Source organism: Perca flavescens, chromosome 18, assembly GCF_004354835.1.
Source record: "Perca flavescens isolate YP-PL-M2 chromosome 18, PFLA_1.0, whole genome shotgun sequence".
NCBI lineage: Eukaryota > Metazoa > Chordata > Actinopteri > Perciformes > Percidae > Perca > Perca flavescens.
The window spans coordinates 26,911,920-26,927,504 of NC_041348.1; the positions used below are offsets into that span (position 1 = coordinate 26,911,920).

General features: G+C 40.1%; 1 protein-coding gene across 12 annotated transcripts in view; it reads left to right on the top strand.

The window, feature by feature from the left end:
* The window catches only part of afdna (afadin, adherens junction formation factor a), a 108,686-nt gene that overhangs the window by 50,360 nt on the left and 42,741 nt on the right, over window positions 1–15,585 (top strand). For 9 of the 12 annotated variants that reach the window (XR_003694821.1, XM_028604485.1, XM_028604490.1 and 6 more), the window contains 8 exons: window positions 1,732–1,937; window positions 4,535–4,555; window positions 7,863–8,008; window positions 8,786–8,880; window positions 9,861–10,126; window positions 11,206–11,349; window positions 11,521–11,719; window positions 12,321–12,427. Coding sequence is in view for 11 of the 12 variants with exons in the window: in XM_028604485.1 (XP_028460286.1) it covers window positions 1,732–1,937; window positions 4,535–4,555; window positions 7,863–8,008; window positions 8,786–8,880; window positions 9,861–10,126; window positions 11,206–11,349; window positions 11,521–11,719; window positions 12,321–12,427 (1,184 nt within the window). In the remaining variant the exon portion in view is untranslated. The remainder of the gene's footprint in view (window positions 1–1,731; window positions 1,938–4,534; window positions 4,556–7,862; window positions 8,009–8,785; window positions 8,881–9,860; window positions 10,127–11,205; window positions 11,350–11,520; window positions 11,720–12,320; window positions 12,428–15,585) is intronic. The other 3 variants (XM_028604491.1, XM_028604496.1, XM_028604489.1) reach the window with 2 other exon arrangements.

The following is a 15,585-nucleotide window of genomic DNA, read 5'->3' on the forward strand; positions in this document are numbered from 1 at the left end:
ACAAAAGTTTAAAGACAGAAATAGCTTCTCATTAGGTGGAATGTTGCTCCTATTAATATGTAAAACAGCCTGTTTTGTCCCCACTTTATCTAAACATGTCCGTATCCAACAAGGGAGCAAATTAACCACCAACCACAGAACACAGTGGGTGAACAACAGGTAGTTGAGTGACTGGGAACATCATCTATCCAAATACACAGCTGCCCATTATAACCATCCTCTCCACTATTTCAGCCAATTTAATCTTGCTTAGTTTGTACTGTACATACCTTTGTTAACAGTATAACTCTGTAGCAGCCAGTAGCTTGATGTGATCACATTGAGTGTGTTCCCACCATTAGTTTAATGGTTAGTATTATAGTCTAACACACCGGTGTAACTCCTAATCTTAACCATTTTCTAATGTCTTTTCATTTTTAGTGTTTGTTTTATTAGATGATTTCAATCCAAAAAGTGTTGGTTTAGGTTTGAAAAATCTTCTTAAATTAGTTCCAGATAGCATTAAAATGTCCAACAAAAGTGTGATCTATATTAAACCTGATTTTTTTTTTTTTCCCACACTTTTCTCTGCAGCTGAAAGCTCTTTCGACCTGTTTGCTTTGTCTTTCTAACACTTCTGTTTATTGACTTTCCGTTGTGCTCTGGGCCTCAGTGTGTTTGTGTGCGCACTAAGTATATATTTGGCATAGTGTGAGATCATCTGTTTTAGGAGGGTTTTGGTTGGTCATAGAGTGGTGGAGAGTCCCATACCCACAATGCACCGGGAGAAACCAAATGCTCTCGGGACAGTGACGCACATGCACTGTTGAAATCTGGATCCTTTACGGAGTAACTCTCATCTTCAGGTTTTCATAAGGAGAGTTGTCGTGGTGCAGCTGCAACCAGTTTGACATCAAATACTTTACCAACCAAGCTAAAGTGAAAGAAACTGACACCGCAGTCAAAGTGGTTTTATTGGTCTATCCGACATGACACATGTGGAGCCAAGTTCTGTGACCAACCAACCACCAAAGTGACTTATACAGACTGCTTGTTGCAGTTGCAGCGTGTACCTTTTTAATAACCCAAATATTGTCTCATAACCTTTTTCCATTTGCGCAAGAATAAACCAGATATCCACTGAATTCCTTTGGTCAAAGTTAAACACACATGTTGGCACAAAGTTAGACCTATCAGCAGCTTAAGCTGAAAAGATTGTATTGACACCGTAGTGTTGGTGGGCCTGCTCTTTCTGAAATGCATTTGTACTTTCTCAGTGTACGGGCCCTATCTGGCACCCGGCGCAGCACAAAGCCCTACGCAAGTGTCTTTGCTAGTTTAAGACCGATGCAGTTTTCGCTTCCCGTCCAGCACACGTGTCGTTTAAATAGCAAATGCAGCTGCGCCCATTTGTGCGCCAATGGGTCTTACAGGGAGGTGTGTTCAGGTGCATTCTTGGCGTATTGCTATCTTGAGGCGGCGGGAAGCGATCGCTCCATTGACCAACAAAAACCTGGTCTAAAGTCAATAACGCAGCATTTCATTGTTATTTTAACAGCAAATTAGTAAAATGTGCCTAGGCTCGTGCACACTATGCTTGTTACACACACAGGGACGCAAATCCACCATCCTTTTTTCTAGCAAAAGTGGATTTGGACACGCCCTAAACGCACCTGCGCCAGGCGCTTGGATCGTTAAAATAGAGCCCTCTATGCAAGTGGTCTAATTGTCTGATCTTCTGTGTCTGTCCAGCTGAAGACACCTTCCTGTCAGCCATCATCAACTACACTAACAGCTCCACGGTCCACTTCAAACTCTCACCCACCTACGTCCTGTACATGGCCTGCCGCTTCGTCCTGTCCCCTTCTTACCGGCCCGACATGTCGCCGTCTGAGAGAACGCACAAGGTCATCGCCATCGTCAACAAGATGGTGAGCATGATGGAGGGAGTCATCCAGGTCAGTAACTTTTCTTTACAAATCTTTTGATTTTTGGGTGCCGTGATATGTGAACATAATCCCGTTGATCAATTTGTGCATTATCTCAGTGTGTTCTGCTCCTTTGTAATGCTGTTATTTATATATTTCATACTTGCATACTGGCTTTTGTTGAAACTTTTGAATCATTTGATGCTTAATTTTCCCCATTTACAGTTTTCTTACAAACTACTACTCTTGTAGTTGTAAGGTGTGTGTGTGTGTGTGTGTGTGTGTGTGTGTGTGTGTGTGTGTGTGTGTGTGTGTGTGTGTAGGTATTCGTATATGTACGTTTCTTTTAGCTTTCTCTCCACAGTTACCTCTGTTGTACCAGTCTGTGTTTTTTGTCTTATGTTTGTCTACCTCATTGTCATTGTTTAACGCCCGTGGTGTGAAGCCCGCTATGACGCAGCACAGTGTATGCTTAACTTCAGCTGCCTTGTTGCTATTACTGATCATTAGAGCTGGCAATCATTTGAAAATCTTGATACCGGCGCTAATATAATAGCTGAGTTTTTAGGCAACAAATACATTAACCGAATAAAACTCAGTAAAACGTTACGGTGTGATTAACACAAACCGCTGTACAAGAACTTTGATCAAATGCAATATATTTAACAACATTTTGATTTGAATTCAAACAACCTGTCAAAGAATATAAAACAGGCTGTGGCAGAAGTATTCAGATCTTAAGTAAAAGAAGTAATACCACAGTGAGTATTGGCATTAAGATATACTTGAAGTACCATTAGTAAAGGTACTCATTATGCATAATGGCTAATTTCAGAAAAAATAATATATTGCTTGATTATACTTATTAATGGATTTATGTGTTTATCAATAATGCTTCAGCTGGTAAAGGTAGAGATAGTTTTAACTACTTTACATACACACAAACAAACATAGTTTTTGCTAACCGTGTAAGCGTAAAGTCTGATATGACATGTACGTTTAAAAAATGAAGCACAGGACCTTGTTGGATCGGCGGATTATGGAAAATATCCCACACGCCCCTTACGTTTTTCTGAAGTGCCATTTCTTCATCATTCACTTTTATTTGTTTAGCTGGCAACTAGCTATTCATTGCCGTTGGTATGCAGTGAAGTTATGAAAGAAAACACACTTGGACTGTAAGACTTAATCTATTTCAGTCTGTGTGTAGTAGGATTTCAGTTTTACAGCGTTTTGGGTAAATATTTTTAGCTGGATCTTGAATAGTGGCATGATTGTGACCAGCTTTACTGTGTGAGATGCAGGAGATAGACTTGTGCTTTTCCAGTACTTCGCATCATCAAATGTCTTAACTGCATTACTTTATATCATACGAGACAATGATATAAAGTAATATGAATCGTTTTTGTATGTGATTATCAAATGATGTGTTATAACTTTGTGTCATCACTGAGAACAAAGTCAACATTATCTGATAGTGTTGGTCCCAGTTCCTCATGATACTGAGACCACATTTCACATAAACTCCCTAGCCTGTTTCCACAAAGAGGGTGTCACTCTCACCACCAGTTACTCAAAAACTGGAAGGTTTAGCCAAACTTTCCCCTATAACATTCCTGTTTTGTGCTTTAAAGCAATCCAACAGAGTTCTCCATGTGTAATGGAGTGCAAAGCCCGGGTTTATTTATTTATTATTTTGTGGTAATTATACAGCTGTCTTAAAATCGTATACTGTTAAAATATTAATGACTTTGGTTTATTCAAGGATTCGTGTTTTACTCACATTTATACACCTTCACATTCACTAATTTCTTGTTTACACAACCTTTTATTTCCCGCTGTTATACAGATCTGAAAACTCTATTAGTCTCAAGACTTAACCCTAGATAAAAGCTCCTAATTTTAATATAAAGCTTCATGTGGTCCTAAATACGGTTAGATTTTAGGTAATCAGTTAATTTTCAAAAGGTAGTTTCTTGCTTGTTTTAATGATACATTTCACAGACACCCTGTGATGTTTTCTTGACCACATGTGGTTCTCAGATGACCTCCTTTAGTTCTTTAAAGGTTCCATGGCATGAAAATGTCACTTTGAGTTTGTTTTTTTTAACATTAATATGCGTTCCCCCAGCCTGCCTATGGTCCCCCAGAAATGGCGATAGGTGTAAACAGAGCCCTGGGTATCCTGCGCTGCCTTTTGAGAAAATGAAAGCTCAGATGGGCCGATCTGGAATCTTCCCTTTATGATGTCATAAGGGGAAAGGTTACCTCCCCTTTCTCCGCTTTGCCCTCCCAGAGAATTTGGCCCGCCCATGAGAAAGAGAGTGGCAGTCAAGGCCATGCCTTCCCCCTGTATACTACAGATACAGTATTAAGGGACCACTAAGGCCTATATAAAAGCATCCAAAAAGCAGCATGTCATGGGACCTTTAACTGATTCCAGATGTCTTCACATTGTAAACCATGACCATGTGTGTGTCAACGTGTGTGTGTGTGTGTGTGTGTGTGTGTGTGTGTGTTACATGGCTGTGTCCATACTGTAGCTGTTGACGTGTTTTCTCTCTGTCCTGTGAATGTGTCCTCTCGTTCCTCCTCCTCCTCCTCTTCCTCCTCCTTCTTCCATCCAGGAGATTCCTGAAGGGGATCAGGTAGGATAGCACACCATGATACGGCTGCTACAGACGCGTCTACCTCCCTCACTCACTCACTTACTCACTCACTCTTTCTTTCTCTCTTTCTCTTGGTGTGGGCGATATGGTTACAATATCTCAAGTTCGACAATGCATCTCAAAAATCTTTGATGTTACCTAAACCCAGCTAGTAGATTGTCTGCCTTTTAAATAAACTTAAATGTCATGCCTACTTAAAGGAAGTGTATTTCCATTACATAGTAGTTAAAACAAGAAATAAAAAATATGAAGAAATATGAGAATACTTTCTGAGTAGAGTTATAAAATAATAGTTTTGAGCATTTCCTTTTGTTTGTGCCAGTGGAATGGGTCACCCACCTTAAGAAATAAGCAACGATAGAATGAATGTGAATCCGTAAAATTTGGATTTTAAAGCGGATCAAAAACAAGTAAGTTAGCATACAGCTAGCCTTGAAAAATGTAATCCTTAGTTGATTTACAGAAAATTATTATTAATATTATATTATTAGTCATTAATGAGGTTTGTCGAACTAAACAAGCAATTTAAAGACGTCACCTTTGGCTGTGGGAAATTATGATGCATTTTTGAACCTTTTTTCTGACATTTTATAAAGTAAACCGTTAAAGATCCAGACTTGGCCCAAAAATTTGAACATCGACAACTTCTCAGCCCCTCCCCCCTGATTGGTGCATCTGAACAGGGAGCGGTGGATTTTTGGTGGTGCCAGAGGAGCCAGATTTTTTTATTTTTTTTTTATTACCTGCTTCATGTAGTTCTACTGGAACATAGGGTCAATTTCAGCAAATATGACAGAAAGTTAGTTTTATAAGTCTTACCTACTGCACCTTTAATTGATCAACCAAAAAAAACAATCGGTAGATTGATTGAATAAAAGTCAATGGTAGTTGCAGCCCTACTTTCCAAAATGCTAGATGGAAATGCAAGTGACTACCTCTAAATGACAATAGTATATTGATGGAGATTTTGCACATTTCCAGTAACAGCAAATATTTTCACTAGATGATAAATATATATAACAAAAATTATACTTTATTTAAACCATAAGTTCCTGATAGATTTCTATGTGACTTACGAATCAAAAAGTATCCAAACACTTTGGAACAATTCAACCATTTGTTGCATTTTGCACTTTTGCCTACTGTATATTTCGGATATTTGCAGCAGTGTTGGAAGGAAGCACACTAAGCTTTCTGGTCACACGGAAATAGTTGTTTTATAGATCGGTCCCAGTGTCTGACGTTCCTTTGAAGGCAACCTGATACTATGTCAGTGATTTAAATTGTAAAATCATGTCGCCCAACTTCATCAACCTCTTTGCTTCCTTCTTTTAATCTCTCTTCCTCTCTTGAATTCTCTCTTTACTGCTCTGTCTGCTTTTTTTGACCAGCACCTTCATTGTTGCTGCTGCTTCTTTTTCTCCATTCTAACAGAAATGTCAAATAAAGCCATAATAATGCGTCCTCCCACAGCTGGAAAACTAAGCAAAAACAGCAACAGCAACCCAACTAATTCCATTCAGCTTCCTGGACCTGCCTGGTACTAAAAAAACAACCAAAAAAAACAGAGCGAAACCAAAGCAACCATTCTTTTCCACCATTGCTCCATCTTTAATGCTGGCATCCATTTTGTGTGACGTCACGTCTTGCTTCTCCTGCTCAACAGTGTGGATGAGAGACGAGTCGCGTCCCTCCGACCTCCTCCACCTCCTCTGCTTCATTTGTCTGTTTGGAAGTTCATTTAACAAGTTCAGCCATCCATCTGTTTTTAAAGTGTTTCCTAAATGTTCCATTGTCCCGGTTCGTTTTGGATGCACTTGGCTCCATCTCTCATTCTCTGGCTGTTCTGAATGAAGGTTTTTTTTTTTTTTTAATTTGTGTTACGTTTTTCAAGGCGGGGATAGATGAGTGCAGGGAAGAGAGCTTCGCACATTCCTCCCTCTCTGAGTGGCGGGGATATCAACCAATCAGCTCCTCACACACTCAGCTCCGTCCTCCCTCAGGACCAAAAAAAAAAAAAAAAGTCCTTTAGACTGTAGACCGACATATGGAGCGTTATTTAAAATCTGATATTATCCACTCAGTGTTGGCCATTTGTCATTAATTATTCCCTGTTATTATTATCCTGGTTTATCACTTCTCAGCAAGAGACTCTAATAACATTTATGTGGCGATGTGCAGCTACAGTTACAAAATACGCAACATGTGTCTTCAATTGCTTTTATTTTCCATTTTAAAATGTTGTATTTTGAGGAGGATAAATGAATACCTATTCAAACATTTGCGAAATACACATATTCCCTTTTATTGCAAGAGTTAGATGAGATTATCAATACTACTGTCACGTCGCAACCAATGAGATACAGTATGTGTTAATTAGTGGGTGTGCAAAATATGTAATTCTCTCACATATACAAGTGAAAATTAGAGTATGCAAATGTAAAAATGTTGTTCGCTTTACACAGGGCCAGGCTACCTGCTTTCTAGTCTGTTTCTAGTCTCTATGCTGAGCTAAGCTAACCGGCTGCTAGCTATAGACTTATATTAAACGGACAGACATGAGAATTGTATTAATCTTTTTAGCTAACTCTTGCGAGGAAAGTAAAATGTAATGTGAATTAAAGCTTGTCAGAAATATACTTAGTTAAAATCACGTTAGAGCTCAATAGCGATTGTAACAATATATATAGAGGTTTTAAAATCAATGTTAAATGGCTTAAATCTGACTACAGTTCACCACAGAAATGGCATTCTGATCTATTGGAAACAAATAGACTTGTAGTCGGTTGTTGATACTGTTGCTCGCAGTGTGAATACATGTAGTGTAAGTCTGCAGTCTAAATACGGTTTTGTTTTGTCCAAAAGAAATCAGCACAATCAACTAGTACGGGGAGGAGGCTAGTGTCTGGTGACCTGGTAAATGGAGTTGGTGTCTTGGGGGGAGAAGGAGTGGTCACTAGTGTCTCTCATAAAGGAAAATAGTTTAGAGCTCACATTCAAATGTTAAAGACATGAAGATGCGTTAATTGAGCGTCTTCTGAGTGACAGTGATGACCACTCTTCCTCTCGGCACCGGGTTGGCTTAGAGGGAGAGTGGGCGGGGCATGAGTCTATCCCTGAAGTAACAACTGCTCCTTCTGGCTGCCACTTAAACAGAAAACCCTCTCCTACCTTCTTTTTTTAACTCTCCAGTCTCTCTTTCATCCTGCTGCTCTTAACAACTTTCCATGTATTTTTTTTTTCCTTTGTGTGTGTGTGTGTGTGGCTGTGGTTGGTACGTTTACAGAAGCAGAAGAACATTGCAGGAGCGCTGGCTTTCTGGATGGCCAACGCCTCAGAACTGCTCAACTTCATCAAGCAGGACCGAGACCTGAGTCGCGTTACGCTGGACGCCCAGGACATCCTCGCCCATCTGGTCCAGATGGCTTTCAAGTCAGTGTGTGTGTGTGTGTGTGTGTGTGTGTGTGTGTGGTTGTGTGGTTGTGTGGTTGTGTGGTTGTGGGGTGGGAGTCCACAGTATCAGACGTTTTAAAAATGTATTCATGACAGCGAAGGTCAGGGACTGTGGCCAATTCTCTGTGGAGGTCAGGGAATCTGAGGAAACTTCATAAATGATTCCCTCCACTGGAATGCATTCAAATGTTCTTCAATAAAATCTTGTTCTTCTTTTATTCTGCGTCGACTGCATTCAACAATAAATTGTCTCCCTCAGGTAAAGATGAGGGCGTGAGCACACCTATATATTTACTGTGGATAATCGTTTGTGACTCTAGTAAATTGATACTTTACAAAATAGAACAGCATGTGTAATAGTCACACAATAGCCTTGTGTAAGTATGACATCTATGCATTGCATTAAAAGTTCAGCTTTAGTTGCATACACACACAGGAAAAAATTTAATGTTATAATGCTGTGCTATGGTTACGAATAAATTCAGAGCAAAAAATGCAAAAAAACCTCACAGAAACCTTATCTCAACAAGAACCAAACGTCATGTACAGTGAAAGAAGAACTGGGAGCAAGGCAGCAGTGTGCAGCTATTTTTCCTCCTGATGATTGCCGTACAAAGTTTTTTACGACGTTTTACCAATCACAATAAAAAGAGATCATTTTTAAGTTCCCTGAAAGACAACCGATTGGATTAGAGCTTCTCTGTTGTTTGACGGTGAAGTCTGTTGTCTTTAACGAGCGGTCCCGTGTCGGTGCAGGTACCTGGTCCACTGTCTTCAGGCTGATCTCAACAACTACATGCCTGCCTTCCTGGACGACCCCGAGGAGCATAATCCACAGAGACCCAAGATCGGTAATATATAAACACACACACACAGACACGTGCAGTGGTACCCAAACATATTGGTTTATGAACCCTTTTTAAATGAAGCCCACTTGCGCCTCCTGGTCAGGTTGTACATGTCTGTGAACTCGGATCACTTTTGCATATATTTTTTGAAATATTTTTAGGGGTCTAAAGAGGTAAAACTATCAAATAGTTCACAAGGAAAAGAACTGTTGTAGAGAAGCAGTACTTTTAGTGTCTTCCTATAGTCAAGGCAACATTTCTAATATGTGCCAAACCTCCATAGGTTTTGGCCAGAAACGCATCTGTCAGTGGCTTTACACAGACACTGGAGTGAGTGAAAGGAAGTTTGGATTTCTGCCTTGTGAAATGGCAATAACCCCAGGCGTCCAGACACTCAAAAGAGAGAGAAAGAGTTGTTGTCTGTAGGGCTGGGCGATATATCGATACTATATCGATATCGTGATATGAGGCTAGATATTGTCTTAGATTTTGGAAATCGTAATATCGTAAATGGCTTAAGTGTTGTCTTTTCCTGGTTTTAAAGGATGCATTACAGTAGTGATTTGAAGTCATTTTCTGTGTTAGCAGACTACTCTTGCTGTTCTATTAATTTTTTTACCCAGACATTATGTCCACATTACTGAAGATTACATATCTTAAATCTCAATGTGAAGATATTTTGTTAAAGCACCAATTGTCCACCCTATAATATCGCCACAATATCGAAATCAAGGTATTAGGACAAGAATATCGCGATGTCTGATTTTCTCCATATCGCTCAGCTCTAGTTGTCAGCCTCATATGTCTCCTTTTTCAAATGTTTTTATTATGAAGTAACCTTATTTCAGTAACATCTAACAATGCTGTTTAAGTCTCGTAATCGCAGCACATTTCAGCTGTCCGTGGCAAATGTGAAATCAATGATTGGCCATAATTGAGTACATGCATATCTAATTTCGCTTGCTTGTCTCTCCTCTTTCCAGAGGACGTCCTGCACACCCTGACGGGGGCGATGTCGTTGCTGCGGCGGTGTCGAGTCAACGCCGCCCTGACCATCCAGCTCTTCTCGCAGCTCTTCCACTTCATCAACATGTGGCTCTTCAACAAGCTGGTGACGGACACAGAGTCGGGCCTGTGCTGTCACTACTGGGGGGCCATCCTCCGGCAGCAGCTCAGCCACATCGAGGCCTGGGCAGAGAAACAGGGTCTGGAGCTCGCCGCCGACTGCCACCTCAGTCGAATTGTACAGGTAGGAGGACAGAGGGCCCGGGGGAACAAGGGAAGTGTGCGCTGGGATATGAGCAGATGCCAAGAGGTCGTGGATTTTATTATCATCAGTGTTTTCATTTGTTTAAATCTTTATTTGTGCTTTTTAGGGAATTGCTTCCACAATGGCCGGTGGGAATTATCTTGCCTTTTTTTATTGGCTGTACAGGACACCAGATCTTTAGTTTCTTTAGTCGTCTTTGTAAGTCAGAGTTGCATTTAAGTTTATGCTCGACTTGCCACTATAAACTTTGCTTTTTGAAAAGCTAAAAAGCAATGATATGTTAAGATAATTTAATCGTAAGGAGCAAGAGTTAAGTACATGAAGATGATAGTAAATTTGTCCACACAGACCAGCAGTACTATGCAGGTCATCATACAAACATTTCATCAAAATACACTGATACAGTGGGGTTTGTCCCACTCAAGGGGAGTGTGACAAAAGCACCTAAAAACATGTTGTAAATGGTATGCACTGTGTTTCTCCATAACATTCAACATTTGTGACTACATAATCAGCAGTTAGGGGAAAAAGAACGTAAGCTATCAACGTATACGAGTTTAAACACTCAAAATCTCTGCTCATCGGATTCTCTAGGGCTGCGTGAGTGTTGTTGCGTGAGCAGATTTGACATGGGCGTCTCCCTGGCAATATAAGCAAACATCCCAACGATATAAGCAAACACCCCAACAGCTGTCATCGGATTCTGATTAGCGTATTGTTAGATTTCAAGTGATGCGTGGAAACAGGACACAGCCTTGGCTTTTCAAAGCAGCGAGAAGAACAAAGTAGCTGACACAGAAATCTCTCATAATGATTTGATCATGTAGGACTTGCTTACAATAAGAATGTTTAATCAAACTAAAACTTGCATGTTAAAGAATATTTGATGCCAGTTTACAAATTTGTAAATGTGTATTCAGGGATTTAAAGGTTTATTTGACACATAAATAGTTACTATCTATAGTGACATGCATGTTAGAAGAAAGGATACGAATTCAAGATGTAGACAATATAAAAGATATGTAGCTCACTGAAATGTTCTTTTCTGTGTCCTCCAGGCCACCACCCTGCTCACCATGGACAAATACTCCATGCAGGATGTGCAGAACATCCACAACACCTGCTTTAAGCTCAACTCCCTGCAGCTCCACGCACTCATGACCAACTACCACTGTGCTCCAGACGAGCCTTACATCCCACCTGTAAGACAAAAGCACCGGAACTCACTCAAAATAGAGAACATTCAAACTTATGTAACATCATTTCTAAGCTAAAACGAGAACAGTTTGATGCACCCATAGTTTAACGTCCGCTTAAGGTAACGTGAGCTTGCCTGACCTAAGCGTGCTACTTCCGGTTGTGTTTGTGTACAGGAGCTGATAGACCACGTGGTTGCCGTGGCAGAAAACACAGCAGATGAGCTGGCGAGGAGTGACGGGAGAGAGGTCCAGCTGGAGGAGGATCCGGACCTGCAGCTGCCCTTCCTCCTTCCTGAGGACGGCTACTCCTGCGATGTGGTGCGCAGCCTCCCCAACGGCCTGCAGGACTTCCTGGAGCCGCTGCTGCAGAGAGGTAAAGTCACTGGGACCAGTATTTAGGAATAAAAAGAAATTCTGTTGAGAATGAATAACCTGTTTCTATATCAAAGAGTAAATATATCAAGAATATGCAGGATCTTGCTGTTGGTTCACTGTTTTTTTTTTTTTTTGGAGTGGCATCTTGATAATGGACTTGTTATGTGTTTTGCTAAATTGTTATGTAACCTGGATGTTTGAGCTTCACTGAGTTAGATATGGCGAGGGAAAAGGAGCAGATGAACTTTTAGGTATTTTTAAAAGCATCAGACACACGTTATTCATAGCAAAGTTTTTTCATATGTCTTAAATGTCGGAAGGGGGATCTTTAACAAAACAGTTTGAACCATATCAACGTTTCATGATTACAGCTTTTGTGTAACTTGGGCTCCTTCTGCTTTTTTTCTTCAAATTTGCCACTTATATTTACAAAATAAAAAGCAGACTTGAGTTGTTTTGACATAATAATAATTTTGTGTTTTACCTTGGTTATACCGTTTCTAAAGTTTGTGTTTTTACACACAGAATTTAGACTCTAAGTGACTTGTGACTCTAAGATGTGTGAAAATGTGCTGTAAAATGTGTGTTTCTTCTACCAGGCTTCTGTAGGTTAGTACCCCACCCCCGTTCGCCTGGCACCTGGACTGTCCACTTTGAAGGAGCTGACTGTGACAGCCACTTCTCCGCTGCTGACAGTTCTGAGATGGTAGGACATTAACACACAGACATGCACCCTGTGTGTGTGTGTGTGTGTGTGTGTGTGTGTGTGTGTGTGTGTGTGTGTGTGTGTGTGTGTGTGTGTGTGTGTGTGTGTGTGTGTGTGTGTGTGTGTGTGTGTGTGTGTGTGTGTGTGTGTGTGTGTGTGTGTGTGTGTGTGTGTGTGTGTGTTCCCAGGTAAAGGACTTTTTAGTAATGCTGACTCACAGAAGCCGTAGAGACTAAAATGTGCAGTAGGTCTGACAGCTAAGACAGCCACAAAAAGTGTTTGCAGAGTAACTTCAGGACGCTGCTTTGCTTTCTCAACACTTTTATCTCCATGCTGCACTGAGATGACTTTACTTTGATTGGCATTTGCTGAATCAATGAGCAGAAATGTGTTTAATCTGCTCCAACATACAGTGGTGCTCATAAGTTTATGAACCCATGTTAAAATTGACTAAAAAGAGGAATACAAAAATCATCTTTTGGAAATTGATCTTAATGCCATAATTAAAAAAATGAGGAAAAATCCAACCTTTAAGGACACCAATTTTCTTTGTGAATGAATAATGTATCGTAAATAAATAAATGTTCTTCCTTAAAATACAGGGGGCATAAGTAAGTACACCCCTATGTTAAATTCCCATAAAGGCCGGCAGATATTGCCCCCCCCACATCATCACATACCCTTCCCCATACCCCCACATCATCACATACCCTTCACCATACCTAGAGATTGGCATGGGGTACTTTCCATAAAATCATCTCTGAATGCAAATCAAACAAGCTATTAGGCTAACTGAAATAAAACCATACCAATCTCTAGGTATGGTGAAGGATATGTGATGATGTGGGGCTATTTTAAGCATATTTACACATACATACATACAAACCTAAACAATGTCAAACAAACATGTTTGCATGTAAGGTAAAAAAAATTAATGGTTACAAGGAAAATATCAGTAAGGATACCTAGCATATTATGAGTATATTAAAGATGTTAGAAAAATAGCCTATGTTACTATGCTGAAGTATCCACTATTAGTTTATATGAATTTCATAAGCTAATGCTAGACATCAACATTACATAAGCTCCCATAAGTTGCTATTGTTGACCTTTTCTGGCTTATTATTTTATAAATTATTATACTGGATTTACTGGGTTTAAGGGAGATTGAACAGGAGTTCCAGTATTCAGGACGAGACACAATGAAAACATAGATCAGTTTCCAGGTGAATTTAGGACTAAAAAAGGTAAAATTCCTGAATAGAAGCTGAGCTCTACACAATATCACGGCACAGACAGCTGACATAGTTGGACTAGTTTTAGAAAAGTTTAAACCTGGAAGTTGCTTTGAATCGGTGTGTGTGTGTGTGTGTGTGTGTGTGTGTGTGTGTGTGTGTGTGTGTGTGTACATGCGTGTGTGTGTGTGTACATGTGTGTGTGCGTACATACATGCGCATGTGTGCGTACATACATGCGCATGTGTGCGTACATGCACGTGTGTGTGTGTGTGTGGTCTCCCAGTTGGAAGGCAGTGATTACAGTGACTTTAGAAGGGGCAATTTACTTTTCATAACAACCTTCACAGAGGCGCACACCCAAACAATTTAATCAACACCAATCACACTGCAGTAGTCAGCTGGTAAATGAGGTCTCTGCATTGCCACACACACACACACACACACACACACACACACACACACACACACACACACACACACACACACACACAGTGCCACTTCCTCTGTAATTGGTTTGTTTATCCCTGCTCTATTTCATGACCGTAGTCTCGACATAATACAGGCGTCTCTCAAACACACACACACACACGCATGCTTCCCACCCCCCCCCACACACACACACACACACACACACACACACACACACTTTGATTAATGGTGTGTGTTCAGGCAGAGTGGAGCGGGTGGGGCTCGTGTGGATATGATGTAGTGTGTTTACATATTTTAGATGTGATCTATAATTACATGCAGAACATTAAGAATATGAACATCATTTTTTAAAATAATCTTCAACAAACGCTTTAATTCCATAGGAAAGTTAGTTTCTAGCTAAGCAACACCCAACCATGTTTGTGCAGGAATAGGTTAGTTTTTGTGCAGGAATAGGTTAGTTTTCAGTGGATTATTAAGCAGACACAAGGGAACTTCTTCTAAATGGTTGAGTTTATTTGCATTTTCTTTGCCTACTTTTTGTCCAAACGTCTGTGAAAAAATTAAGTTTTTTTTGTTTAGAATAATCTGCTGTGGAAACTTCTAAAAAGCATCTTTTAGATTGGCAGACATGTTAGTGTTGTGTGGAAAGACAGTTTACAAAGAGTGGAACAAACTGGTGTAGAAGCTTAGCATGAAGGCGTCTGTGTTTATGGAGGGCACAAGGACCACAGCAACACCCTTCAGTCTATGCCAAATTGCCAATACCAATATGTTAGTTTTGCAAGTAGTCAAGGGGCTATTTTTTAAATGTTGTAGCTGTTTTCGTTGATTTTTTTTGTGCATTATTGATTTGTAGCAATTAAGCGAACATCAATCCACAGAAGGGATTCTTTGCAAAACATATTCTAAACTTCAACTTAAAATAATAATCTACAGGCTTCTACAGTTTGATTTAGACAAATCAAGTGCCTCCACTTCCAGAGTTAGTCTTTTTAGTATGCATATACTATTTGTACTATTCTACTATATATATATGAACATCTATATATCTATCTATATCTACATATATACAGTATCTCAAAAGTGAGTACCTAGAGATTGGCATGGGGTTCTTTCCATAAAATCATCTCTCAATGCAAATCAAACCAGCTATTTGGCTAACCGACATAAAACCATGCCAGTCTCTAGGTATGGTGAAGGGTATGTGATGATGGGGGGCTATTTTAATTCCAAAGGCCAAGGGAACTTTATCAGGATGCATATCCTGGATCCATGAAATAACTGGCCTTTTAAAAATAATAAAATGAGACTTTACTGTAAAGCAGGTACAGCTTTATGCCTTTAGCAACGACATCAGTGACTACAAACTTTCAGCTGGGATGTCATTGTAGTGTTGCTGTACACACACACACACACACACACACACACACACACACACACACACACACACACACACACACACACGCACACGCACACACGCTTATTTAT